This window comes from Stegodyphus dumicola, chromosome 12, assembly GCF_044657685.1.
Source record: "Stegodyphus dumicola isolate Sdum_Otavi_A_Nest chromosome 12, ASM4465768v1".
NCBI classification, from domain to species: domain Eukaryota; kingdom Metazoa; phylum Arthropoda; class Arachnida; order Araneae; family Eresidae; genus Stegodyphus; species Stegodyphus dumicola.
In genome coordinates, this window is record NC_140779.1 from 103913285 (window position 1) to 103941008 (window position 27724).

Here is a 27724-nt window from a genome sequence, read left to right on the forward strand (position 1 = left end):
AAATGCTGCACATCAAATTTGAAAAAGTTGTGTAGTGCTTAAGTGCGTGTGAAACACGATGTTTTATCCAATCTACGTAATGTCTGGTTTACAAAACAAAGACTTAATTGCCTGGTATTCTTGTCTTACTCTTCTTCACTACAAATGTAAAAAGTGGAATGGTGAGATTGTTGTGTAGAGTAGAATTAATTTGTCAAATAAGACGCTCGAAATGAAATCGTGGGAATAGATCCTGATCATCGTGGGAAACGTGGGAATAGACCTTGTTAGAGTGGTTACCCGTGAGGGCGATCCCAATCCAATTTACGTAGACTGAATATCATACTAAAACAAGTCGCGTTGATCTGTGAGTTTCTGATGCCTATGGAAGTTGTATTTGACTTTACGTAATGTAATTTACGTAAAGTTACGTAATGTAATTTATAGAGCAGTTAAGTTTTATTCACGTATGCTATTTGTGTCCATATAATTGCATTCCGAATTCTCTTCGGGAATGTTTCCGTTGTGTGAACAGTTCGGTTAATACTTATACGTAAAAGGCCTAACTTTCAGCCTTTCTCAACGGTTTACATACATGTCTGTAATAGATTAATCATTTTTAACTTTTATTACTTTATTGTACGAAGTAAAATTTCGGATATCATATTTCAACGAAATTTTCCATTTTGACCTCTGCCGAATCCATTTAGACGATTGTTTTGGTGACATCTGTGTGCACAAACTAAATAAAAGGTGGTGGTTTTTTTTTTTTTTTTTTTCAAAACGGATTGTAAAATGGATTTAAAATTAATTTAAACTTTTTTTTCATAGCATCTATACGTACACTGCGGGGGGATGGCACAGTTCTATATGTCCGGTTCTACTGGACAAATTGACAAAATTGAATTGCGTTTTTCATGTCTCGAAAGGACGACTTCAGATATATATATATATATTAGATTTATATATAGCATCATTCTAACATTAACACTAAATCGGAGGTTTTCTGAAATGGCATGCCAATGTTTTTGCATATTAATCCATCTAATTGTTTCTTTCCCTTCTTTATTGCAGTCGACAGTATTTTTTTTTAAAGAAAACCTATTACATTTTAAAATTAAGAGTGAAAAAGACGATCCCTTCCCATGTTTGAAAATTTTAATTTATTTAAAGTGTACTTATCAGTCATATAAATTTATAATACATTATGGATTATTCATATTATTATGTTCCAGACCGACTTCTCAAAGGATAATAATCTGACCTTTTCAGCATTTAAACTATTTAAAGAAAAAATAAACAATAAAATGAAAAGAAAATTTGAAAATTTTTTTTATTGAACAGCGAAAAATTATATACATTACTTCCGCCCATTCTTAAAAAAATATGCGATTACCTCTACTTCATAAAGTCTCGCACAATAAATTTTTAGTACATAATTTTAAAAATAAAATTGCCATAGGCATATGAAATGTAATTGTATAAAAAATCCAGTAAAAACACGTCAAATTAAAAATACAGCTGTCAGTTTAACCGTAGAATATAAACTTACTAAATATTTGACACGTAACAAATTTACAATTAAAATGTTGTACAAGCATTATTTTAGAAGAAAATTAAATTCTTTTATATTCATATTCTTCTTTATACCTTTATTTGTTATTGCTTTTCGTCCAACTGTGTCCTTCAGAAATTAAATTAGTTGCATAATTTTCCCCTCTCGATTTTCGGACACTAAAATTATTAAAAAACAGGGGAAATACGTTAAATAATGGATGCAGAATTACATTGAAGGCTTGGAGGTAATCGTTCGACTATTTCTAATTCATATACTAATTTCAGTATACTTGTAAAAATAAAATTGTCTTAAAATCTTGTGAGAACATCATAGTGAGAGATTTTAAGACAATTATATTATTGCAAGTATACTGAAATTATATGAATTCCGCAGTAATAGGAAGCGAAATTACGCGGTCGGCAGAATTGCGCCACTATGGTTGAATTTGTGCAGAGAGGTTTTTTTTCACAAACCTGTTAAAAAGAAAATCTGATTTGGACACCACAAGATTTCTTTATACACCTATTTAGACTTTTCATATTCTTTTATCACTTCATTGAAATTAATTTCCTCGAGTGATTCTAATTAACAGATTCCTCAAAGCAAATTGCAAATGATCTAAAAAACTGCAAATTTTGAAATTAAATATTCCAGTCAATTATTGTCATAGAGAATCAAACGTGTTGCCCCCCCCCCAGTAACGAACTTTCCTAAATTTAAGTATAGGAAACAGGAGACCGCATTGAACGTTATTTGTTGTAAGTTATTCTTTTTTATTTGAAATTGCCAAAAGATGAACATTTTTGTCATTTTCAACACTTTGTAAAGTAGTATATGTCTTATGTTATATACAAAATTTCAACGTTCTACGACTAATCTTTTGAATTATTCGAGATACACACGTACATACAATACGTCACGAAAGTCTTCCACGAAGGCATTTCTCATCTTAAGCACATAGCCCTAGTGTGCTTTGCCGTAATCAAATAAACCAAACGGGTCCTTATGCTCGTTTAACCCTTTGCGGTTGTATGAAGTTAATACATAAGTATCATGTATATGCCTACAACCTACGATAGCGAAAATAAAGAGAGGCTACAGACATTTTAAGTCGGGTAGGGGGCTGGGTGTTTGTGTGTATATATATATATGTTGTATGACCTTCGATCTTACATAACCCTTAATACAGATGCCTCTTGACCAATCATCAGATAGTAAACCAAAACTAAAACTTGACTCCCTCCCTTCTTTCTGTGAAGTAATGCCTAATTTTTGCTTGTGCTCTCCTCTTGGCTAGACGTCTTTCTGCAATTATGTGTGTGATGCTACATTCGCTTCTATGGGGAATAATATCAAAATTGAAAATGTTCTTTAATAGGACGAGTAGAGTACCAAGGGAATTGTGGCCACTAGTGAATTAAAATAGATAAAAGGAATTTAATCCGGCTCGATTACTTATTCTTCAACATGGATGGATACTCTTAAGCTTCAAGTATCTACGCAATTAGTATTTCTACGCATTTACGTCTCAGTGTTCTTATTTCAGTGCCTCTAAAAGTGTTCTGTCATTACATCTTCGGCCAGTTCTAATTATGAAAAATTCTACACGAGTTTGTGATTCTGTGTTTGCAGTGAATCATGAGAAAAGTCCTGTTTCACCGAAAATTTTAATGCAAGTTTGTGCCGCATTCATAATCAAATCTTTTACGTCTTGTCGTCCAACCACAGTACCATTACAAAAAAAATTTTACATATATAATATATGCACAGAAGAGGAAAGTTCAAATTCGCTAATGCTTTTTAAAGTACATTTAGTACTGCTGTTCCAGAATAAAAAAATTACACCAAGTATAAACAGTAATACAGTACCTTTATCATGCCGGTCCGAATTAATTAATTTTCGGTTGAACGAGCAGTAATACATGATATGCAACATTATGAGTCTTGTCGACATAATATAAGTTCAGTTACGGTTCTTTGCATGCTGTTTGAGAACAGACATACGACTGAATAGTAGACCGCAAATGGGTAAAATACGTATCATTTATTTCTTTTCATTGCCTGAGTAATAAAAATGATAGTGTCTTAGCAATCATTAATTTTGTAATAATAGAAATTCTTTATGCTTTACCTTTTTTAATTTTGCTGCTTGAAGGTAGAGCTACACTGTTTATCATAAATTAAGGAAAAACCACTATTACTTAAAAAGTTACATGTAGAATTTAATGAAACTTACCCACAATATACAACACATAATAAGGTATCAAATAACATAAAAAGAAATTACCAGACAAATATGGTAGTATAGAAATTAGCACATGTATAAAATGAACAAATCGAAGTTGTCAGTTTGCTATAGGAAAAGTACCTTCCATATGGAATATGATTGCCTCTAGAAGCAATACAGCACATATAGCGATGTGTGATGCTTTCAATTATGCGGTCTATCAGTTCCATAAGAAGCGAGAGCCATTGCTCTTGCAAAGCAGTTGCAAGCGCGACAAGGCTCTGAGTGGGCGGATTGAGAGCAGTTAGACGTCTCCCTAAAGCATCCCAAACTTGCTTGATAGGACTGAAGTCCTAGGATCGAGCTGGCCAATCCATGCGCATAATTGTTTCCTGTTGAAGATAATCATCTACGATGCGAGCCCTGTGTGGTCTTGCGTTGTCGTCCTGTAACAGGAAAGCATCACCTATTGGCCCGGCACATGGGCGCACATAAACATCAAGGATGTCATCTCTATAAATCTGAGCATTCACGGTTCCCCTTGGAAAGACATGGAGGTCTGTGCGTCCACTCAAAAAGATACCACCCCAAACACAGACACTGCCGCTTCCGTATGCATCTCTTTCACGGATGTTTGAGGGATGATAACGGGTTCTAGGTTCTCTCCATATCAAATAACGCGTACTATCGCTTTCTAGACGAAACCTGGACTCATCCGTAAAGAGAACCGCCCTCCACTGATCAGGCGTCCAGTGGACATGTTGTCGTGATCACTGAAAGAATCTCTTAAGAAGAATCGGAGTAGCGGTTCTATTCCTGCGTGCACATAATTTCAAATATCGGTCATCGGCGCTCGTCGTAGCAGTTGGCCGTCCTTGGCTGAACCTCCTTAGATACCGAATCTGTGGTTTGAAATTGCCTCCAAAGTCTATGAACCACAGAAGGACTCCCATTTAGCCATCTGGCCACTTCTGTTTGACTTTGTCCTGCCTCTAGTCTTCCAATGGCTCTCCATCGCAGTTCTGCAGGCAAGTGATGCTTAGAGGTCATTGTTACGAATTGGCTATCTCAGATTTCTGATGTCACTGTCACAGTCAAATATGTGCTCAAACATGGACTTTTATGCTCCTCCCAGATGACGTATTCCGAAAGCAGCGCCACTAATTTGCATATCGCAATTTTATTCAGCTACTCATACTTGGCAACGGTTTGGCTTATTTTTGAGGGAGTTATCGCTATTTTTGTGATTTTTCCTTAATTTATGATAACCAGGGTACTAAGTAAGTTTTGTTGGCATATACGTAATTGAAATCATTTTGAAAATATTCCAAAATTTATTTCTTACGAGTGAAATACTTGAAAATGTATAATTTCAAAAAATGCTATGAAAGGGCTGAATGTTTCATTATTGATTTCAGTTTAGTTACGAATCGGCTGTAAATATAAATTTGTTATTCAATGCCTGTGCCTTTTCAGTTTTTATTTAAATATGAGTAGAGTAATTTTAGTAAGAAAATTTTGAAGATGGCTTCCTTTCAAAAGGCATTTTAAGAGATACTGAAGCGTGGGAAATTAATGTCCATAAAGACGTTAATTTGGAATAAATATGCATAAAAATTTTATCATCTTCTCAGAGGTTTTGTTTTGTTTGTTGATGGTAGAAATCCCATGTTTTATAGTTTCCTCTTTGCTGACATTAGTGCTGCCATCTGTTGACAACATTTGTACTTAAGTTTATTTAAATTAACAGACGTGTTTCCGCATTCATTTAAACCAATCTGTGAGCATTTCGTGTGTCTGTATGAATGTTTTGCATTAAATGTGAAAATATAAAAGAAACTGAAATTTTTATTTTTCCGAACTTTTCCGTCGCTTCTCGCTTGCATACTACAATTAATTCATTGGTAATAATTCGCAAGTTCAGTTGTGTTCGATTTGAAGTAGTGCGTCGTATTGAGACACCTAGATGTGTAACTTCATTTTAACCTCTTAAATATTTTTTCGACAATATTTGGAAAATAGCTCTTAATGTAAAATTATGAGATGTATATTTATATATCAAAGCAGCTAATCTGCAAGTTCTCTGAAAAAAGAATTCTTTATCATATTGTGTATTATAAGCAGATATTTTCTTTTAAAATTTGTTTTTTACCTTCAGGTATAGTTTCGGACTGAAACACTATTTAGCAGAAATTACCCCCAAAAATAACAAAGCAAATTATTAACACATGCCCAAAAATTTTCGTAAGAATTTTCTTCCAAAATTACGTAATTTATGCAATCTACCAACTTAAACTTGGAACGCAAGATGTAAACTGTGTAAAACGGTGGGCGCGACTCAATTTCAAAAAAGTTTAGAATCAAAATTGTGTTATCAAAATATGTATATGCGTACAGTGATTTATTAAAAGGTTTACGCCTGTTCATAAGCGTGCTGGAATGAAACCATGTTTTCGTGCTTTGAATCATGAATTACGAAGGTTTTTCACTGTTTTCTTATCATACATGAACGAAACCATATTATGAATGCTATGAAACCTGTATTTAAACACGTAGTTTACCTGTATTTAAACACGTAGTTTAGAATATCAGCCTTCCTCAATAACTTTCTTCAAATAACACTTCAGGGACTATTTAAAAAAATGTTTAATTCATTTATTTAAACTTCATTTTATCTTAGACTGGCTTGTCAGAATGTTTTCGTGACTATAATTTTAATTTTCAGGTACCGAATTAGAGTCCATACGAGCTTTGTTTAATGAAAAGGAAAAGGAGCTTTCGATGGCAGTAGCTAAAGTTGAAGAGCTTACTCGACAGCTTGAAGAGGTGCGGCGAGGTGATGTGTCGGGATTGAAGCATGGGACAACCCCGTCTCCGGCTGCATTGGAGTTCCAGAAACTGAAAAGGGAACTTCTAGTTAGTTATTAGTTTTCTTTTTTAGTACGCTGTCTGTAAATCTGTAGTATCTGAGTTAAAGTAATAACCCGAATAAAGATTTTTGGGAGATGCTAAGGTAACAAGAATCAGTGTAATTAGCATAAATCTTCAGGGCTAGTTTCGGAGATTTAAATATAGAACTTTCTTCTTCAGTTATGACAAAAGAAAAGCCTGTGCGTAGGCGGTAACGATGACAGGAAGGCAGTCAAGTTACTACCGCCATCTGTTGATGAAAAACGAAATCAGTAATGAAATGATTTCCTTAAAAACGGAAATCCAATCCGTCTTTACCCTCAGCTTTTTAGGAAATTATTTAATAGTTGTTTTCATTTTAATCAATAGATGGCGCTAGTAGAGTACTTTTCTGTCATCTTTATCGCATAAATACAGACGGTTTCTCTTTCGTCATTTGCACTTCTGTGGCTAAAGAATTATGTTAGCATTTAAATCTTCGAAACTAGTCTTGCAAATTTACGAGTATTGCTGTCATTCTTGTTGCCTTAGCGCTTCTAAAAAACTTGTAGTAATTCTTTATGTCCAAACTCGTTATGTTTAACGTACGTGAACTTTCCCCCCACCCTTATATTAGTACCATTTAACTCCATTATTATTCCATGAAATATACTAACTAAAATGCGGTGGTACCAAGCGAACTTTTCCAATAATTAATCCTTTCTTATAAAAAATTCTTATTGTTATCTTTATAACACTGTTAAATAGTGAAACAAACGCAATGTATGAAATATGTACTGTACATAAATTAAAAAATGTACATGATATTACAAATAAATGTTTTTCTCCTATTCATTTCAAAAGCAGCTTTTCGGCATGCTCTATGTTTCTGATCTTTATTTGGAAATCGATTTCGCCCTCTTCGCAACATTAAACAATTTAATGTCGACACCCCTCCTCACCAACGCACAATTGCGGACACCATATTCGACACACGGTATGTAGTAGCCAAGTCCTGGATGCGCATGCTATTTTCATACTTTTCAACTATCTCATTTTCCACCTTCATGGTGATCCTAACAAATTTCTTCGTTGCATGACTGTTGTCATTAACTTTCCTGAAATTTACCGTTCATGAATTTACAAAAAATTTGCTGTATAAGATGCAAAATCGCATGAAAATTCAGAGTTATAATGCGGGTTATTTACTGCACAGTAGCAACAAGTGTACTAACACTCATGGGCAGTCATAGCATAATCTCGGAAGAGGTAAGCAAGTTTAGTGCCCGCTTTCGTGACTCATCGAACTCGAGAGCCATATTCTGAACAAATGTCCGCCCCCACACAACATTTTCACCGTCCAAATAGGATGTATACCGAGTTGAACGTATTTCAAAGCGAATGTATACCGAGGTACCATTACGCTGTTTTTAATTTTGCATCTATCTGAATAATGTAATGCATATAATTCTTTATAGTTTTAATTTAAATATGTGCAATAACAATAAAAAGTTTAAGGAATTTTAATTATTAATTCTCTTATTTCAGTATCGATCCAAGCTAAATGAGCAGCAGAATGCACGCATTGCCCAGCAAAGGGAAACGTTAGCCAGGCGACAGTCTGAAATATCACAGATGGACCAACGCATTGCGGATCTTCAACAAAGACTGCAGCGAAAACGTTTACTAAATCAGCAGTTAAGCAGTCAGTTGCATGCTGCCAACCGAAGTAGGCCACGCACCAATATTGCCACTGTCGAACCTCTGAAACGAACTGCGCAAGACGTTGAAATCGTAAGAGATGATTTGAAAGTACCAAGTGATTCAGAATTTACACCAAATAAAAAAGATCCTAAGTATCAGACTCTTCCTTATAACACTAAGTTCCCGGTCGGAGGAAATCAAGAAGGAGGTCCAAAGCCTCCTCTGATGAATGGGAATGAACGAGGGGAGGAGAAGCATTTGCTTCAAAATGGCGGTCCACCACCATATCCGGAACCTCCTAGTGTTCATTCGCCTCCTATTAAACCTCCTCCACCACGTGGTTTAGGTGCACTCTCTCCTCGGCCGTTTGGTTCAAATTCGCAAAATTCAACAACTGCAAGCAGAACATCTCAGCCGAGATCAGTAACTACAACATCTAATGGAATTTCTTCTGTTAATAGTGTAAGTATAAATATTTTGTTGGTGCAGTTATTTGAATAAATAAATTGTTTAAATACAGTTAGCGTTGATTAATGTGATCGCGTTTGTGCATCGCTATTTTATTACCGTTAACCGATTGATAACATTAAATTATGAGAAGAAATATACTTCAAAACAGCAACGGAATTTAACTAATTCAATATAAATATTACTAGAAACATACAGAGTGCCGGTGGCGCAGTGGCTTGCTCATCGCACAGCAGCACAACAGGTCCGGGGCTCGATCCCCGTGCTGGGCAAGGCTGATTCAGCCATTTATCCCTTAAGTGGGTCGATAAAATGAGTACCAAGTTCGCTTGGGGACTAAACACTGGGGGTCCTGCTACAAGTGACGGGGAACGTGGGCACTGTCCGTCTACCATGGTTAGCACCACATCCACCATGATCTAGAGCACCCCTGGATGATAAATTGGAGGCTACAAGGTCCTGCCACAAGCTGACCACTTGTTCAAGTGCTCACGCACCCCGGGGCCCACGGTCAAGAAAGCAGATTTCGGGGCACTGCAGGCCTTGGCACACTAGGGTTGTTGCGCCACTGAGTTTAGTTTAGAAACATATAAATAGGTACTTTGATAGCATATTAATTAGGAAAAAGCCAAAGTTTGTTTATGTACAGTTCATAATGTCTTTGATGTAAAAGTCTAAACTGTTCGTAACATTTCTGGAAATTATTTGACCGATGCTGTACCTTTAAATCTTAATATTCAGAAAGCATACCAATGTAAAAGTTTAAATTAAGCCAAAAAGCAACTTTAAACCTTTCCGGCACTCTACCTTTTTAAAGTTGGAGTTTTGATTTTAAAAAAAAGTATGCAGTCTATTTAAGCCTAGAGGAGTACACAAGTTAAATTTTGTGAAGATAGCACTTATCGTTTTAATTTTGTGCGTGTGCCCAAAGTGGGCACACTGATTGAATAGAGCTTCGAAAAGAGTGCTGAAACGAGCATTGTTGTCAATGAACTGACCAATGAGATGCGGAGAAACAAAGAATACGGACTCTCAGTTGTCCTAGATGATCGGTGAGCTCGGTCTGGGCACACCTAGGGTTCGCCGTTTGATTTAAGCAAGATTTCAAGGTTAAAATTTTAAAACTAATATAGAATAAGGAGATTAACATACAGCCAAAAAAATAACATAGAAATTTCTTTTCAAACACTTCCTTTTATACCCTAAAATATATCTGGAAGATTTCTTTGAAAAAGGAGGGTCTTAAAAAACTAAGCATGGTTAAAATATATGGACTGGTTTGTGTTGAGCTGCCATCTACTATAAATAAAGAAGGTTCAGAGTAACCTATAGTAATCTATAAATCCTTTTTCATTCTATTTTTCTGTGCGTACAGAAGGAAATTTTTAGGTGTCTCCAGACCGGACACACTGGGCCGCAAAGGGTTAATTTGTCGTAGATGTTTTGGGGGGATTTCTACAGAATGGTTTTTTCATGGTTATTATTATATTATTTTATGACAATCATGGGATTTATTTTTTATTGGGGGGGGAATTCTACAGACTCTTTTTTTTTTTTTTTTTTTTTTTTTTTTTTTTTTTTCTCTCTCTCTCCTGAAGAAGAAAAACTCGAGTCTGGTTGCCCTCAAAATCGACAGAGTTATTCAATCTACGTCAAACTAAGGTTGTTTTTGTGTGACGATATTTCTCTGTCTCTTGGTGATTTTTTCAATCTGTTTGACCATATTTGGCGAATTTACTATAAAAAAATTATTTTAAATAGTATGATCATAGTGACCGAATTGTTGATCACAATAACTTTCCATGTTTTCGTATACAAACGGTCGGGACTTCAGCAAATCGATAACAATATCCGAATGATAATGTTAGGTGACGTTTACTGTAATCAACTTTCAGTGCTTAAATTGCAGTGGAGGCCACCGGAATCCACTGCAGTACATTCAAATTTTGGGAATAAACGTAATTCTAGCTTAAGCGCATATTAGAAAAAGTGGAGGGCGCTTGCATCTTTTTTATATAAGTGAATCATAATTTTAGCATAAAATTATTTTAATTTCGAAAATTATATTTTAATAAGTCAGTTTTTAAAAATCGATTCTAATTTCTGAATGCATGCCTTTCTTTTCCTGGCAGCAACAAAACGTGTTACAGAGGTTTGAGACTCTAAGGAAAGAAAAGCCCCCAAAACACACGTCAAAGGCTTATTCTTCAGGAAATGCGATGAATTTATGAGAGCGGTACCTCGAAAGCTTTAGTAGTGACGGCTAAAGGTCATATACGTCTAACGCTAGTGACTTGCCTTGGAAAACAAATCCTGCAGACTTTGAGTGATGTAATCAAATATGGAGGACGAAAATTGTCATTAACACAGAACATTACGTTTGTTCTCAGTTTGTAGATGAAACCTCAGATTCGGGGGAAATTTATTTCCTTGTCATCTCATCTGCTTCAGAGTTATAATTTTATCGGCTGGGATATCATGATCATAAAGTGTGATTTTTTTTTCCTTGTTTGTTTTCATACGTACACATCTCCATTAAAATTTCCTTTTGTGTTCTTCTACTGTTCGTAGCATTCATTCTCTTTATTCTGATTAGTTACTCTTGAACCGTTTTATTTTCCATTTGAGTTATTTTTTAATTTTTGAGAAAAACTATAATTCCAGCCCTAATATGAGGAGGTCCGATATTTTATTTTGTTATTTACTATTTGTCATCAATTTAATAATTCATTAAATTCTTATTTGTCTGTTTACATTTTATTGAACTTTAATTATTAATTATATTGTTAGATGGGCAGGGGCTTTATTTATTTTTATTTTATGTTGAAGTAGCTTTTCTGTTGCTCTTGCTTTCAACTCACACGTTCTTTCCAGAATGTAAGTCATCTACCGCGCGTGTATGAAGTAGGAAGAAGTTAGTATCAAAAGGAAGGTTTTGAAAGGTGAATTTCGTGCGTGTTCTGCCTGTCTGGAGGCCACGATGCTATCTTTGATTTCCTAGCGATTAGACTTCTGTGGCTTTGAACCGTTCTTGTCATTAAGTTTGTTTCCCTCGACTTTTGCGAGTCAGAGCCTACTTGCTCGATGAGTAATTTGTAGAGCCCTTAGGCTAAATCTAACTTCATTTAATTTTAAGTTAGCTATTACTTTTTCCAGTTAAGTCAAATGTATTAGCTTTTTACATCCTTCCCTGACTTTGTGGTACCGTAGGGATAATTCTTTAAACAATCGTCTAACGTTTAGCTCAGTTTATGATAGTAAAGTACACGAGACATTATGATATATATATATATATATTTGTTCTTCTTCGATGGCGGCCTTCCATAAGGTTCCGGCACTTCTAATGTTCGAAATGAAGCCCTGCTTAACATGTTATTTTCTCTTTCAGGTTGTAACGTCTCAACCAAAACCTAACTCAATCGGACCTCCCAGTACTGTGCGTTCTAAAACACCTGTAAGTGTTTCGAACCATCAAGTTGTGCTGCCACCTACAGTCATGACTTCTGGTCAATCCAGTGTGCCTCGAACTGTACCCCAGACACCAGCAAGGCAACATCCTGCTCCCAGTTACAGTCATGCTCGCGGAAGGACAAACGAAAGCTCGTTGGCAATGCTGAAACCCGTGGTTCCGCCTAAGCCTTTGACTCCTGGTAAACCTGTACCTCCGCCCCGACAAATTCATGGGGCATTAAACAGTCCTCTAAAACCAGATACTGTTGATCATGCAATATCAGTTTTAAAAGGCGACATTCGCGGCTCTGAGAACCAGCGGTATGTTTTAATTATGTTATTTGGAATTAATGTTGTGTTTATCTTGATGTAAGAAATATATTTATGTTCGTGTTGTTTGTTATCTTGGTGTTGTATGTGTTACCAACAATGTATGACACGCCGACGTTCTATATAGAATGTCTGGCGCTTTTAGACAAATAAGAAGTATGAGACTTATACTTTCCCTAGGCATTGTATATAATACCTACGCATTCTATAGAGTGTAGAACACTATTTTCCAGTGAGGAGATACAAAAGAGATTCTGAAGCCTTTTCCTCGGTGAACAAACTTGTAATAAAAAGAGTGAACAAGAGTACAAATGCAAGTACAGTGAATAATTACTTGTTAAAAATCGTTTAATAAGATTAAAGCAGGAGACATGAAAAATATACAATTCTTTCGCGGGGACCCGAACCCTGGATCTCTCGAATACGTTATGGATATGCTTCTAATTACACTACGAAGTCATGCGGAAGGGTGGAGGAGGTAGAAAATATCTTATACACCTTTTAAAGGGCGACTGGGGATTAGAGGAACCAGTCGCCAAATCCTGGTGGTGACTAATTATCCGCCTTTTAGCTCGGGCGCCACTTGTAAAATCATATTTTTTATAGAAGCAGGAGGCGTGAAAATATGCAGTTCCTTCGCCGAGATTCGAACCACGGACCTCTGGAATACGCGTCGAGTGTGCTTCCAATTACACTACGAAGGCATGCGTAAAGGAGAGGGAAAATACCTGATAAATTATGTACATAGTAACTGGTTACCTAGGAGTTGGGTAGAGTAAGATCTGAATGCGATATCAATGTCGTATTTCCTTCTTTGTTATCTCCTTTCACGTATATTCTCCTTACCTTTTTAGCGCCAGGCTCTAAAAATTTTAAAACTATTTGCATAATTTCCCCATTTCTCATTGCGTTCAGTGAATTTTTAAAAAAAATGGGTTCGTCCACGTAGTGATTGTTTTCGTGTTACTTACAAAGGCAAACTCTCGCAGAGTACCTGCCAAGGCTACGCCGAACATTTCCTTGCTAACTATTGAACTTATTGGCAGCCTAAAATAGCCTAAATAACCGACCTATCACAGCGATGCAAATACGAACTGACATTCAGTCTATGATTTCCCCTAGTCATCTTCACATTAACCTTCGTTAATTACTTATGAATGATTTAAGGCCTAAGGAATAGCCGAGACAATAATAGGAACGTGCGGGAATCAAATTTCAGAGAAATAGAAATGAAAAAAAAACCTTATTTGATACTGTAACGTTAATACTTCTAGATATCCTTATTGGAATGTAAATTTCTTTTAAATGCTTTAACCGCGTTCTTCAAAAATTATTTATTTATAATATTTCCCTCTCGATTTTGGGTCGATAAAATTAGTAAAAAGAGAAGAAAATTGCTCGAGGAAATACTGTATCTATGATTTCATATTCAAAATGATTGACGTTATTATTATTAATGACTTTATCATTGAAGCTTTTGTTGATGTTATGAATGTAATCCTTTATATAGTCTATTTTTTAAAGTCTTCATGCAGTAGCTCATTTCATACAAACCAGAGAGGGAAAATAATCTTTGTCAGTATGTTATTTTGAAAAACTTGAATTTGCGTAAAGTCTGTGTCCCTTTTAATAAAAAATTTCATTGTTTTTGGAATGCTTATATTGGTTTATAGTACTGCATAATTTCTATTCCTATTTTCCTTAATTGTTACCATTGCTTATGTCACTGGTCTCAAACTGGTAGCCCGTGGGCTATATGCGGCCTGCGAAGACATTTCAATCATGAATTAGTTGCAAATACAGTGAGATTTCAAGATTTTAATTACTTAACTCCGAGCGTACATTATTTTCATTACCATTTAATGTTTCAACCTAGAATTTACAGCTAAATGTGTGGGTTCTTGAGAACTGGTAAGCGAATAATCGCTTTAGTTCAGCAGGCAAAGAACAGATACTCAAGAAGGGTTAATTACCCTTTATTGCTCAAAATAAAGTCAACATACGGTCCTCTCTCAGGGCGTATAGCAAAGCCTCTACTTGGGCTTGAACTCAAGAATACTAAGAAATAAAACGTAATTAAAGAGATATAGCCGAAACTATCAAAATTCTACAGGAGTTGGCCCTTTAACACTAACTAAACGGCGAAGCTATCAAGGGCCTGAATTACGGCCGAGCGTAGAAATAGCTTAGCGATTAGCGAGAGTGTAGCCTCAAAGGCGAAGGCGCGCTGGTCAGAATCTCTGGCTCTCTAACGAACTCAGTAGAATTTCCACTTTAAATACTTGCTCTTCCTTCATTTGCATTTAACAACGATTCTGAAAACACGTTCTGGCATAAAATTGCAAGCTGAAATTAAGAAAGATAGGAAGTGGCTTTAACTAAAAATTATCTGTTAAAAACTTAGGATAAATCTTACAACCATTTAAAACTAATGTGAATAACGCATCAGGAAATCTATGAAAATAGAGCTAATTTTGATTGTGATATACAACTTATTTAAAATTTGAAGATGCAGATTTTGATTAACTTTTTACTCGTGAAAAAATAAGTAAGAACAATCGCTTTGTTCGGAAATGCATTTATATGTGAACAGGCATTTTTTACAGTCGAAAATTAATAGAGAAAGTACCCAATTGACTGATGCATCTTCATTCCGTGATGAAGATAATTTCTAGCAATTTATCTCCAACAAACTACAAACTTTCTCTAAATCGAAACGCCATCAACTGTCAAGAAGTTGTAATAAGATATAAACGAAATTTGCATGAAAACATATGTATTTTTTTATGCGTGGAAAGATATTTTAATAAATTAGAGAAAGAGACTTAAGTTGTCGTTATTTAGTCTCTCGTTTTTCCCACTTGAAAAAATTGCTGTGGTAAATTAACATTCTTAATTGATTTCAGTTTAAATTAAAGTAACGTGTTAATTTAACATGTTAGAATTATTTAAAATAAACGCTAATCTGAAAATTTTGTATTTAGCTGTCTATATATTTTTAATACAAAGAGTAACTAAACAAAAATGTCTTCTGAGTGCCAAACTTCAGATTTCAAGTAAGATAAAAATATAAGTTTGAATTTTTTCCCTTAGCGATATTATTTTATTATTATTTAATAATAGTTTGAAAAATACTTTGTAAGCGAAATTAGAAATATATTTAAAATATTTATTATTTTATTTATTAAAAAAATTTTAATTTTGTTTTAAAAAATTCTAGTTCGTTTCAAGTTCGTGCATAAGGCTGCGGGCAATTTGAATTTGAGACATTGTCTTATGTATCATGTTATTAATATTTTATGGTTGTGAATGTATCTTAGCTATCATATAAACATCTTTACTAATTCTTAAAACTGTATGAATTTTTTAGGCTGCCAACACAAGTTCCTTCATCATCAAGTATTCATCAGCGTTTAGCTCCTTCTGTATATGGTCAGCATCAACTAATAAAATCTGTTGACTCAGCCTCCGATCCTGGCAGGAGTCAAAATTCAGAAAGTAATGCCCGGAGTTCACCTCAAAATCGTCTTCCAGTGAATGGTAATATCTCTACACATGGAGTTGAGAGCAATAATGTTCATATATCACTCAATCGACGTATTGGTATGCCTCCAGCGTTTTACTTTCCAGAAAATCAAACTCCTCCATCGGATTTAAGTTCGAGTGATATTTCTGCTCATGCTAAGCGTCGTCCATTCTCTCAGGAGGATTCACAGCTCTTGAATAATCTGGAGACTCAGAGTTCAGAAAGTGAGACACATTCACCAAAAAGTTCATCTTCGAACTGCGGAATAGAAAAAACCAGTAAGTCTTGTTCTGATGATTAGAAATTAAAAAGTTAAAAATATTTAAAAGCTTTTAATGAAAGCTAAGCTGTGCCACAAAAAGTCTGTTGCTGACACTAATAGCAGCATTAATTAACATAATTTTATTTAAAAAAGTATCTACCACTAGTTATATACTGTTAATGATATTTGTAGTGCTATAGTGTCAGTACGGTGGGTGGTCTATACCTGTGCGACAATGGTGAAATTCTAGTATTCCGCCCTGGTCCAGATTATGACTTTTAGAGGCTGTAAGCACTTCAGAGATTTTTGTGCCCCCTGTATCATTTACGCCAATTTTTTTCTTCCAGTCCTTCTCTCTTGTTTAATAAGATTGGCGAAGAGTATTTTTGTGGAACCTCTTTTCCTTGATGCCTTAAGCACGTACTTATTTTGCTCAATGGTTAATCTAGTCCTGGTTCCTCCTACTTCTTCCTATTCTTTCTTGTTTGTTAGCAACTATAGTGGTTGACCGTGCTGAATTCCTTATTAAGGACCCGAGTTCGAATCTCGAAGAAAGCATGAATATTTGTAATACTTAATGTTGTTAGAGTGTCTGTCCAGCATGCCGCCCAGCCAGGATAATGGTTAGTGACGCTGAGTGCCTTAGCGATGAAGGCCAGCGAATCCCACTTAAGGTATCAATGTTTGTAATATGCATATATATATATATTTGTTGGGATTTTTAATTTATATGATATATGTGCGTCAAAGGGGCACTCAAAGCGTACGGCGAGCCAAAAGTTCTCTCAAGGTTGCAAATCAGTGGCTTAGTACTTCGGTGGTTGGTGACGCTGACTGCTCTGTGGTAGGGCCCGAGTTCAAATCCCAGAGAAGGCATGGCTTGGAAGCATATAGTGCCTGTGCAGCAAGACCATATTCAAAATGCACGGTGAGCTGAAACTCCTCTCGAGAAGTTGATGGTACGGAAAGAGGTTGGGAGAATCTCTGACCGTGCCTCGGTGTGTTGTGTCCCAAAATAGTGGTGAAAGCTTAACGGCTCACAAGGCCGGATGATATATAACATATACCTTTGGGAATGTACGGGTGCTAGCCTCGGTTCAACGTCTACCTATCTGTGGCGGCATGCGACATTTAAAATGCAGGTTAGCTGAAAGTCCTCTCAAGATATTATGTGTACGGTGGCATGCCCTAGATCTGTCCCCCGAGATGTTCTCCATAAAAACTGAGGTAGAGTTATGTAATTAATGTAGTAGAATTAAACCTATACAGCCATTGCTGAAATTCTGAGGACATGCCCATTTCTTCTTGTCCTGTTCATTAACAGTAAGCAAGTCTTTTCAGTGTTTTCCCTAGCAGGCCCACATTTTGCCATATAATTCTAATTATTCTTTTAAATAATTTAAGTAATTAATTCATTTAAGTTAATTTGCATTATTAATATGCTAAAGTTGCAAAATTGCACGGATTCTCCAGAAGTTCATTTTTCAAGTCATTTTCTCGTCTTCCAATAAACTCCATAGTTCGATTATTAAAGATTCCATTTCTCACTTTCGTTCTTGGGGCATTTATAACATATCTTGTCAGTGTAGTTTGAGATATATCTGCCGAACTAAAAGAACATTAAAGTTGCGTATCATGGAATACAAATCTTATGTCTGAAAAGGCGAAATTAGCAAGTTTTCGATAGTTAATAATATTTCGAAATTTAATCACGATTTTGACTTTTAAGTCTGTAAAAATTCCCGAAAAGCTTCTTCCATTGGTGAATTAAATGTCCTTGAAGCTTTTTACATTCCCAAAGATTTATCTTGTTTAATTAATTTTTTTAATTCCAATCCAGTCATTCCTAACGCTTTTAAAATTCTATTAACTTAGTTTTTCAATTTTCGTTACTATTTCTGACGACAGATGGCGCTACCTTCTAGTTCGCTTTACTCCTTTTGGGTATAAATACAACCATGCCTTTCCCTTCGTTGCAGATATCTCTGTTCGTTATGAAGAGGGACATGTACCTGTTTGCCCTCGAAATCGATAGAGGCTTGACTAAAATCACAAGATTGTTGCTTTGCTAATTTTATGTATTAATAATTTTATTTCTTCCGCAGAAGACCAAGAAACAAAACCTCCATCTCCAGATCTGCCATCTGACCATACTCCACCATCTGTGAGCAATTCTCTCCATTCATCATCTCTGTCGCCAGATTCCACTGACAGGAGTGCTTCTGATATTGAACAGTTTTCAGATAGGCCACCTGTTGGAGCAGCTTTGCGAAGGGTCAAAAAAGGCAATCTTAAAACTAAAGGTGCTGCAAAAAATCCTCGAAGAGTTAGTTTTGATCCTCTAGCTCTGCTGTTAGATGCTGCTTTGGAAGGAGAATTAGAGCTTGTTAAGAAAACAGCAAAAGAGGTTAGAGTTATTTTATATAATTTTGAAAGTTACCAATATTTGGTGTTCAAAATTGTGCTCGTATTTAATAAAGTCATAAGTATTCCGTTTATGAACTTTAGTGAAATTTTATTTTCTTTAGATTCTCTGTATGTCTTAACTGCAGTGTAAGCCTGTTTATTTGAATTAATTAGGGAAAAGGGCATTTTGAAAAGCGTTTCTTTTTGAGGAGGCGATAATCCATAGCAAATACTTTTGACAATTTTTATGAATACATTTTTTGAGGGGGAGAGATAAACTATAAATATATTTTCAGTGATTAATTCCTTAAGCATAGTTTAAATTTTATGAAAAAGCATAAAATTGTTGATTTTTTATTTAAAAAAAGTTACCAATAATGTAATTTCTAACTGATCAATACACTTAAAATCACAGATAAGAAATGAACACTTGATAAATTTCTTAAATCCGCAAACACTGAGAAAATAAATTAGATAGGGAAATGAGGTTTACATTCTACAGAGAATCTACTATTTTAATGAGATATACTTGAAAAAGCTGTTGCCTAGCAAACTTGATCTTTTAAGGCTTTCATTATCTTAAAAGACTGTATTTGCTGAAGAAGTGGATGTGTGTGCAAGTTAAAGAAACTCATATTCCCTTTTCATATGAAAATACTTTCATGTATTTTTAGGGTAATCCTAAAACCTTGTTTCTTCTATTATTTTAGTTTTGTTTGTTACATAATATAATTTTGTGTTATGCGCTCATATTTGATTTATCAGTATTACGCGGTGCTTGTTTTGTTACAACTTCCGATGGACCTTAAAAAAAGGAATAAAAAACTTTGTCATGGTTAACTTGCTTATTTTTTGACAAAATCTCCGTGAAAGTCCAGGCATTTGTCATACCGGTGGACGAGCTTTCTGAACTCATCTTCGAAGAAAATTGCCGCGATATGAGATGGACCTGGACGTTGTTTTGAATGTCCTCATTGCCCTTTAACCTTGTAGATAGTTCTTCAATTCAGGGAAGAGAGAAAATCACTGGGGCTTAAGTCGAGGCTACACGTCGAATGATCAACGTCGAATGCTCCAAATTGCCATCCAGCGTATTGCCCCGACTTATCACTGAGGGATTTTCATTTCTTCCCTGAATTAAGGAATAAGGATTCCAGACTGAGGAGCCTTCACCCGCCTTCCCCTTCCCCTCCGAAAAAAGAAAAAGTCCTGCCCATTTCGTATCACGGGCAGTAACGTTCGTGGAAGAGTCGATCGGAAAACTCGTTAACAGGTGTGGCAAGTGCCTAATTTTCACTGAAGTTTGTCGAAAAGTAACCATGTTTGAAACTTTTGCTAATAATTTCATTTTATTATATATACGACCCAAAATACAGTAAAAGCTCGATAGTTGAGCGTACAAAAACGGAATTCACGTTACAGAAGCTAAATCAATCAGAAAACTTTCTGCTCAAAAATCATAAAAACCTTGCTCTAAAATCATTGTTTGTAACATATGTGTTAAAAAATACAATTACTGATATGTGAAAAGAATGAGCCGAGACCGAGATTTCAAATATAAATTGTGTGATCGTAAATAAATCAATGCTAATTTGTTAATTGGAAAAGTATTTTAGTATTGAAGTAAACTAATGATTTAAAAACAGTTTACGATTCACCATTCTTTAATATGAATTATATATTTTTAAAATTATTTCAGGTAACTAATCCGAGTGCTGCTAATGACGAAGGAATTACTGCTCTTCATAATGCTATCTGTGCTGGACATTTGGAAATAGTTAAATTCCTTGTTGAATTTGGCTGTGATGTAAATGCTCAAGATAGCGATGGCTGGTAAGTTGCTGATTCATGGGCAGGAATGTAAATAATTTATGCGTTGTTTTTCTTTCTTATAATTTCAAAAGTTTTTGCATTTATTTATTTATCTTTATTTGCATTAGGAGTATAAGCAACTCTTAAAACTGTATATAGACACAAAATGCTATGTTTATTGCTGATGCTATTATTATTATTATTATTATTTGGTGTTTTAATGTACCATTTTTAAAAATCATAACAATAATTTTTAGATAGGTAAAAAAGAACAAAGCATATTTAGAAACGAGATACAATTCAAAATCACAAGACATAGTTCATGAATGGGTTTATTCTTATATCTTCTTTTGTAATATTTAAAAATTCATTTATCTAAAAATGAAAAATTCACTAATTATCATTCTAGGCCTCTAGCAGTATGTTAATTGTATTAAGTAATTCTATTAATTCTGTTCTTCAAAATATAAATTGTTAAGTACTTGCTGATATGAAACTATTTATTTATTTTTATTTAATTCATTAATTAATTAATTTTTGCTTGTATAACATTTTCTCTCACATGAAAAAATGGATAAGGTAACTTTATTTTGTTTTAAGCTTAATAAAATTATTGAAATTGTTGATTTTCAGTTATTTGCTTACATAAGGTATGTGAATAGGAGAGATTAAAGTGAGCTTTCTTTGTTTTTTCAAATCATTTGTAAATTGTTAAGCTGAAAACCCATGCAAGCATGTTGTTAATATCGTAAAAGAATATGTAAAGTCTATAGAAATATATATAAGAATTTTATCCATTACGAACCATATATTTCATTGCTATAGTTGTGTATTAAATTTAATTTTATGTTCAATTTAATAGTAATGTATTAAATTTAAATAACTCCTCTGCATCAAAAGAATGTGTAATCTATTCAAAATACAGACTTCATATGAGAGTTCATTTGACAGTATCCAATAAATGTGTAACCACTTGTTGTATGAGTATTTTTTGTGCAGTTTATGTAGAAATATGTGCATTAAGATGGTCATAGATGTGTCATTGAAAGTTTCTTCTAATTATCAGGACACCTCTTCACTGTGCTGCATCTTGCAATAATTTAGCCATGGTCAAGTATTTAGTTGAAAGAGGAGCTTGCATATTTGCCACAACACTCAGTGATCATGAAACAGCGGCTGAAAAATGTGAAGAAGATGAAGAAGGTTTTGATGGATGTTCAGAATATTTGTACAGTAAGTTTTTAACAATTTTAAATGTTACTGAATTATATCATTGAAAAGAGATAATTATATTAATCTTACATTTATCAGAGATTCTGCATCACATTGCTTTTTTATTTGCTCAACATGAAAGGCTTAGTACCATGAAAAACTGAATTTTATTTAAAGCTAGTACTTTCTAGGTAAAGTTTACATATTAGAAAAATTAATCGAGATTTACTTTTATATAGTAATATATTTTATTGCTTAATAGATTCATTTTTTTTTTATCTTTTTTTTTTTTTTTTTAAGCATTTAAGAAATAAATGTTACAAAATGATCATACTTTTAACAACATGAACAGGGCTGACACGAATGGTGAAGTGACTATTATGGGAATTTACGTTTTTATAATTGCTAAAGTTTCGTTATTAGTGAAAATTTTTATGATTTTTAACAGTCAAAAAATATTATATCTTTTGTAGTAACTGTTTGTATTATGAAAATCCATATCTAATATCTGAGTTAAAGTTGCGCATTGATCAGCGATTATTGGAGATGATAATGCAACAAGAATCAGCATAATATTCATAAATTTCCAGGACTATTTCCGAAGGTTTAAACATAGAATATACTTCTTTAGTTGCAGAAGTGCAAATGATGGAAGAGAAGCCTGTGCTCAGACGATAACAGTGAGAAGAAGGAAGTCAAGCTGCTGCTACCATTTGGTACTAAAAATTAAAACAAATATAAATCATTTCCGTAAAAGCTTAGGGTGAAGACGAATTGGGATTAGGATAGTTAACTAGAACTGGAAGATTTTTAGAAATGTAAAACGCCTGTAGGAAATCTAATTCGTTATTTATTTTATGTAATATTGGATGAAAAAAAAATGGAAATTGGAATTTTCTGACCAACAGTATTGGGCTGTAGAGGATTTATGTGTTTCTCTTTCTCTAACAATTTCTGTGTTTCTGTAATTCGAACAATGTATTTCATAATTCTATATATAAGAACTTTCTGTATAGGTACTTTTCACTATTATATGTTCTTATTTCTTGTCATTTAGGTATGCAAGAAAAACTGGGTATATTAAATAGTGGAGTTGTATATGCCCTTTATGACTATGACAGCCAGAATTCTGATGAGCTATCTTTTCGAGATGGTGACCAGCTTGTTGTCCTTAGGAAAGGAGATGATTTGGAGAGAGAGTGGTGGTGGAGTAAGCTTAATGATCGAGAAGGTTACGTTCCAAGAAATCTACTTGGTGTAAGTATAAAAATATTTGGAATGATACTTATTAACTGAATAATACGAGAGTCACGAATTATTCTGTTACCATTAAAACTTGGTGTTTTCCGTATTACTTTTTTATCTGAAAATATAAAATAAAAAAACAATTTTTCAGTATACTACAAATTTGAATGAAATTAAAATAATGTTTGGTTAAGACAAAGATATAAAACTGGTTAGAATTTTCCATTTAAAGCGAGAGACTAAGTACCAATAAATGAAGAAGATCACTTATTATATTTTATGGATGTAGGAAAGGAGAATTTCACACCAATTTTCTTCCTCAAAGCAGTGATGTTGTACAATATCTACACTGTTTAAAATAATCCATTTATTGTAACATGCTTATTATCCATTTATTTAACATGAGACACTTATGATAGACTAGTTATCTTTTCTAGCTCATCCCTGTCCCTTCAATGTCTTAACTACTTTTTATAAATAGTAAATTTTTTAAATCGAAAATTTCTTGTTTGTAATAGTAGTATCTAATATTTCTAAGTTTATTATTTCTGTGTTCTATAAAATTCAAATTCTGCAAAGTAAAACCCATAGGGAAATAGCCAGTTCTGCTTGGTTTATAAAGTACATTTTATACCAATTTAAATACTGAAATCATCAAAAAGAGCATTTCCAAAACTGCTGACAAGTTTTACTATGATATAAAGCATCTTCAAATCACTAATTTCAGTTCAAGATTTTCAACCACTATCCCAAGAAAAGCATGCATATCCAGCTGAATGTTCTTCTTTTCTCACAGTAAGCATTAAGGCAGCATTTTACCAGTGAAGAAACATAAAGAAAAATTTAGATGTTTTTGATGGACCATTATATTGCTGCTTATTATTACACCTGACTTTTGCAACTTGCAATAGATTAGAGAGAGAGCTGCTTCCCAGAACTTCAAATACTATATATTCTTATATTAAAAATATAGTCATAATTTTTATTAACAGATCTCTACCATGCTGCTGCAAGATAATGTGGAAGCATTTATGATATGATAATCCAAATGTCTGAGCTTTATTATATAATAATAGCTTCTTAAAATAACATACAAAATTCTGTTGCTTTCATATTTGAATGTGCAGTAAAGTGGCAGGAAAAAGGAAATGATTAAATTAGCAAGCAACTTCAGTAGCATCAAATTAAGTAGCTAATTAAAAATGATAAATTGCATACTCCATCATTACTGAATGGCATTTACTTGATAAAGTACTGTAGGGTGGTAGAAATTTTAAAAGTATGTTTGCAGACTCTTACTTAATATTTGCAAATTTCTTTTTTTTTTTTTTTTTTTTCTTCCAATTTTAGAAAATTGCTTGAAGCATTTATTTCATGTTGGAAAGTGCATAACATATTGTCAGCTTTGTATCATTATTTGACTATGAAACAGTAACCGTGTTTAGATATTATCTGAAAGAGTACTAACATTTTTTGTTTGGTGTGGAATTTGAACTGGAGGTATCACTGAACCATTTTTCCATTAAAAGTCTTTGCTGGAAATGCAGAAATAGTTCTGATACTTGGCATACCCTTATACTGGCAAACAGTATGATCAGGGCATGATAACGCAGTTTTTTATGGTTCAAAATGATGGTATGGATCTCAAAAGCGTGTGTTTCCAACAGAATGGTGCCACTTACCTACCACTCATTGCATTGAACAATAGTATTATTGTATGAGATATTTGCTGGGACATGTAATATCTCACTTGGGACTTGACTGCATAGATCATTAAATTTGATCCTTTTGGACTTCTTTTTCTGGGGTTTTTGAAATCAAACGTTTATGTCAACAAGTCCCAAGCTTTGAAGGAGAAGATTAGATGCAGTATTGCTGAAATCCATTCACAGTTACGGCAAGTCATTGTGTTCTTTTGATTAGAAATTTCATCAAAAGAACACAATGTGCCAGCATCTCGAGAAGGTCATTTATCAGATGTGCTGCTCCATACATAATTCACACATATCTGCTTTAAGATTACATAAACATTTTGGTGTATTTTCTCGATAAAAAGTGTGTTTTATTTAAAATCTAAATTTTTTGTTGGAACACCCTTTGTATAAAAAGTTCTGCAATAAACATTTTCATTCTCTGTAATTAGTTACATTCGTCATAATCGTCACGCATATGTATGGGAAGATGATATTCGGCATATCTGAACTGCTATACTTTGACTATATTATGGACTGTGGTCGTTTCACTTGCACAAAACTTCTGGCACTCTCCCTTCTCCTTGCCTTTCAAACTGTGCGTATAGGGGGTTGATTGTATTTCATAAATATTTTCAAGTTATAATTTAGTTTTGAATAATAAAATAACCATTTCAGTTATATTAGTTTTCATATTGATTTTTCCTTCCATTTACGTTTTATAATTTCTAATTAATCATTTTTTAATAAGATTAGTTTTTTATATAACAATGAAAAAAAATATATCTTTCTAATACATTTTTGATAAAAAGTATTTATAAATATTTTTTTTCTCCCTTACAGCTTCATCCACGAGTAACAGCGAAACGAGACCAATAGCAAATATAATACTGACATCTCTCACCTTTCAGAAATGAAAGCTATTGAGGTGCATAATAGCAGCCAAAGCAGCATTTACATTACAAAAAGGAGATCTTTCTGTTATATTTTATATGTATATTTCATTCAACTCTGGGCTTATAGAGCTGAAGTGAAAATGATAATCTTTGTTATCAAACGCTATCCTAGTTACTACCTAGGAATAAGATGTTTGTAACATTAATATTGATATGTAGTGGAATAGTGCAATATGGTGATAAATTTAGTGTATATAATTAAAATATTCTGTCATCATCAAGTTTACCTACTGAAGATATATATTTTTCAGATATTTTGGTTTTCTATTAGCTTTCAAAAGTTATGAAAATTTCAAAAATATTATGATTAAATTTACTCTTGACATGGTGATAGATGAAAACTAATATCTCTTATCAGTTTTCTCACAGCCTAATCCACGTTGTTTTAACTGTTACATAACTTTAAAAATTAGATTTTTTATAAGTGTGAATTAAAAAAAAGAGAAATATGATCAGTTTTAAGACGTTTATAGATTTGAAAATATATATTAATGTGAAGCAAAATTATTTAGCTTGATTAAATTTAATTTTTTTTTTTTTTTTTTTTTTTTTTGCATGAAAGATTTTACTCCATTTTTAGTAGTGTAGTGTTTTGCAAATTTTTCCATTGCAAAATACATTGATTTTATTTTCCAAATGCTGCTTTTTTTAATTATTTTTTGTTTATCATGTAAAATAATTGCAATACATATCCCAACCTCTTGGGAAAGAGACATTTTTTCAAATCAAAATGAACTACTAGTTCTTATGTAGTGAAATTTTATTTGTAAAGTGTTGATTTAAGTACAACTGTGTAAATTCAGGGTTATTATTTGTAGAAAAAGTAAACATGTATCGAGATTAAAAAAAATTTTTAATGTAGCGTTGCGGGCCTTTTCCAAGCAATGTTTAATGTACTGAATTATATAGGTCATTTTATTTTTGAAGAATCATACATTGTGCATGTATGTAACATATCAGTGTAAGAGAATCTATACATGTAGTGTTTTCTGTACCTGCATTCTTGTACAGCTTTTGTGAAAGATTCTGCATATGTAAATATTGCTAATATGTTAGAACAAATATTTTTATATCCATCTAAATGGCTGATATGTACAGAAAATGTCTATGAAGACCTTAATAAAGGTATTCCGTCCATGCTATAAAAGTGTTAAATAAAAAATTGTTTGAAGAGTATGTTTTATTTTCTATCAATATTTTTTTAATTTCCTACATTTTAATACAATTTTTTAGAGGTGGTGAAATAAGAACATATTTATTGATCTTCAATTTATAATGCTGTAGAACTTGTATTGAAAATTCTTTGTTATCCAAATAAGAGAAAACTCAACAAAACAAACAAATAAGAGAAAATTGATTAATTTGTATAATATCAGAAATCTGTAGATTTGTCGTGTTTTATCCTAATGTAGATTGTAGATTCATTATTCTGTCTTCAGAGATGTGTCTTAATGCAAAGCATAAAGATAATATGCCAATTTTTACATTTATTACTTTCATTAGATTAGGAAATATCTTAGTTTAGCATATACAGAAGGCCGTTCACTTATTTTTTAGACAATTTTTATTTACACAGATATTTCATCTTAAGTATTTGTGTTTTAAGTGTTCTATTGGGTAATCCTTATTCTTCACTATTTTCTACACCGTAATTTCCAAGGTAAGCCTTTTGTAGTAACGGAAGAAGTATTTTATTGCATTCCTCTTGAACAGATTTCTAAAGTCTAAGGAGAGTTGCCGGTCGATCATTAAACAGCACAAATATCCATGGATGATACAGCAGGAGTTTTAGCAGGAATGTGATGAAGAGTATAGCTCTAATACCCATTTCTTGTTCTATTTCTTCCTGAAAAACAACAGTGGATTTTGACGTGTAGCTTCTTGCTTTTTCTTTGCTGCTGTTCTACTGGATGATGGCACAGTGGGTAAAAATATCGTATTTCATATTTGAAAATTGGATATAAAATATGTTCTTGATAATATGCAGAATTGATCTGCACTCTCTTTAA

At 33.5% G+C, this 27724-nt stretch overlaps 1 protein-coding gene across 4 annotated transcripts in view; it reads left to right on the plus strand.

Annotated features, from left to right (window-relative positions):
• ASPP (Ankyrin-repeat, SH3-domain, and Proline-rich-region containing Protein) overlaps positions 1-26891 on the plus strand; it is an 818500-nt gene extending 791609 nt beyond the window's left edge. For all 4 annotated transcript variants that reach the window (XM_085806749.1, XM_085806750.1, XM_035367708.2 and 1 more), the window contains 9 exons: positions 6490-6680; positions 8202-8819; positions 12214-12596; positions 15976-16409; positions 18499-18800; positions 20499-20632; positions 21678-21844; positions 22881-23080; positions 25603-26891. In XM_085806749.1, coding sequence (XP_085662875.1) covers positions 6490-6680; positions 8202-8819; positions 12214-12596; positions 15976-16409; positions 18499-18800; positions 20499-20632; positions 21678-21844; positions 22881-23080; positions 25603-25638 — 2465 coding nt within the window. In that variant the 3' untranslated portion in view covers positions 25639-26891. The remainder of the gene's footprint in view (positions 1-6489; positions 6681-8201; positions 8820-12213; positions 12597-15975; positions 16410-18498; positions 18801-20498; positions 20633-21677; positions 21845-22880; positions 23081-25602) is intronic.
• Positions 26892-27724: the final 833 nt, after the last annotated feature.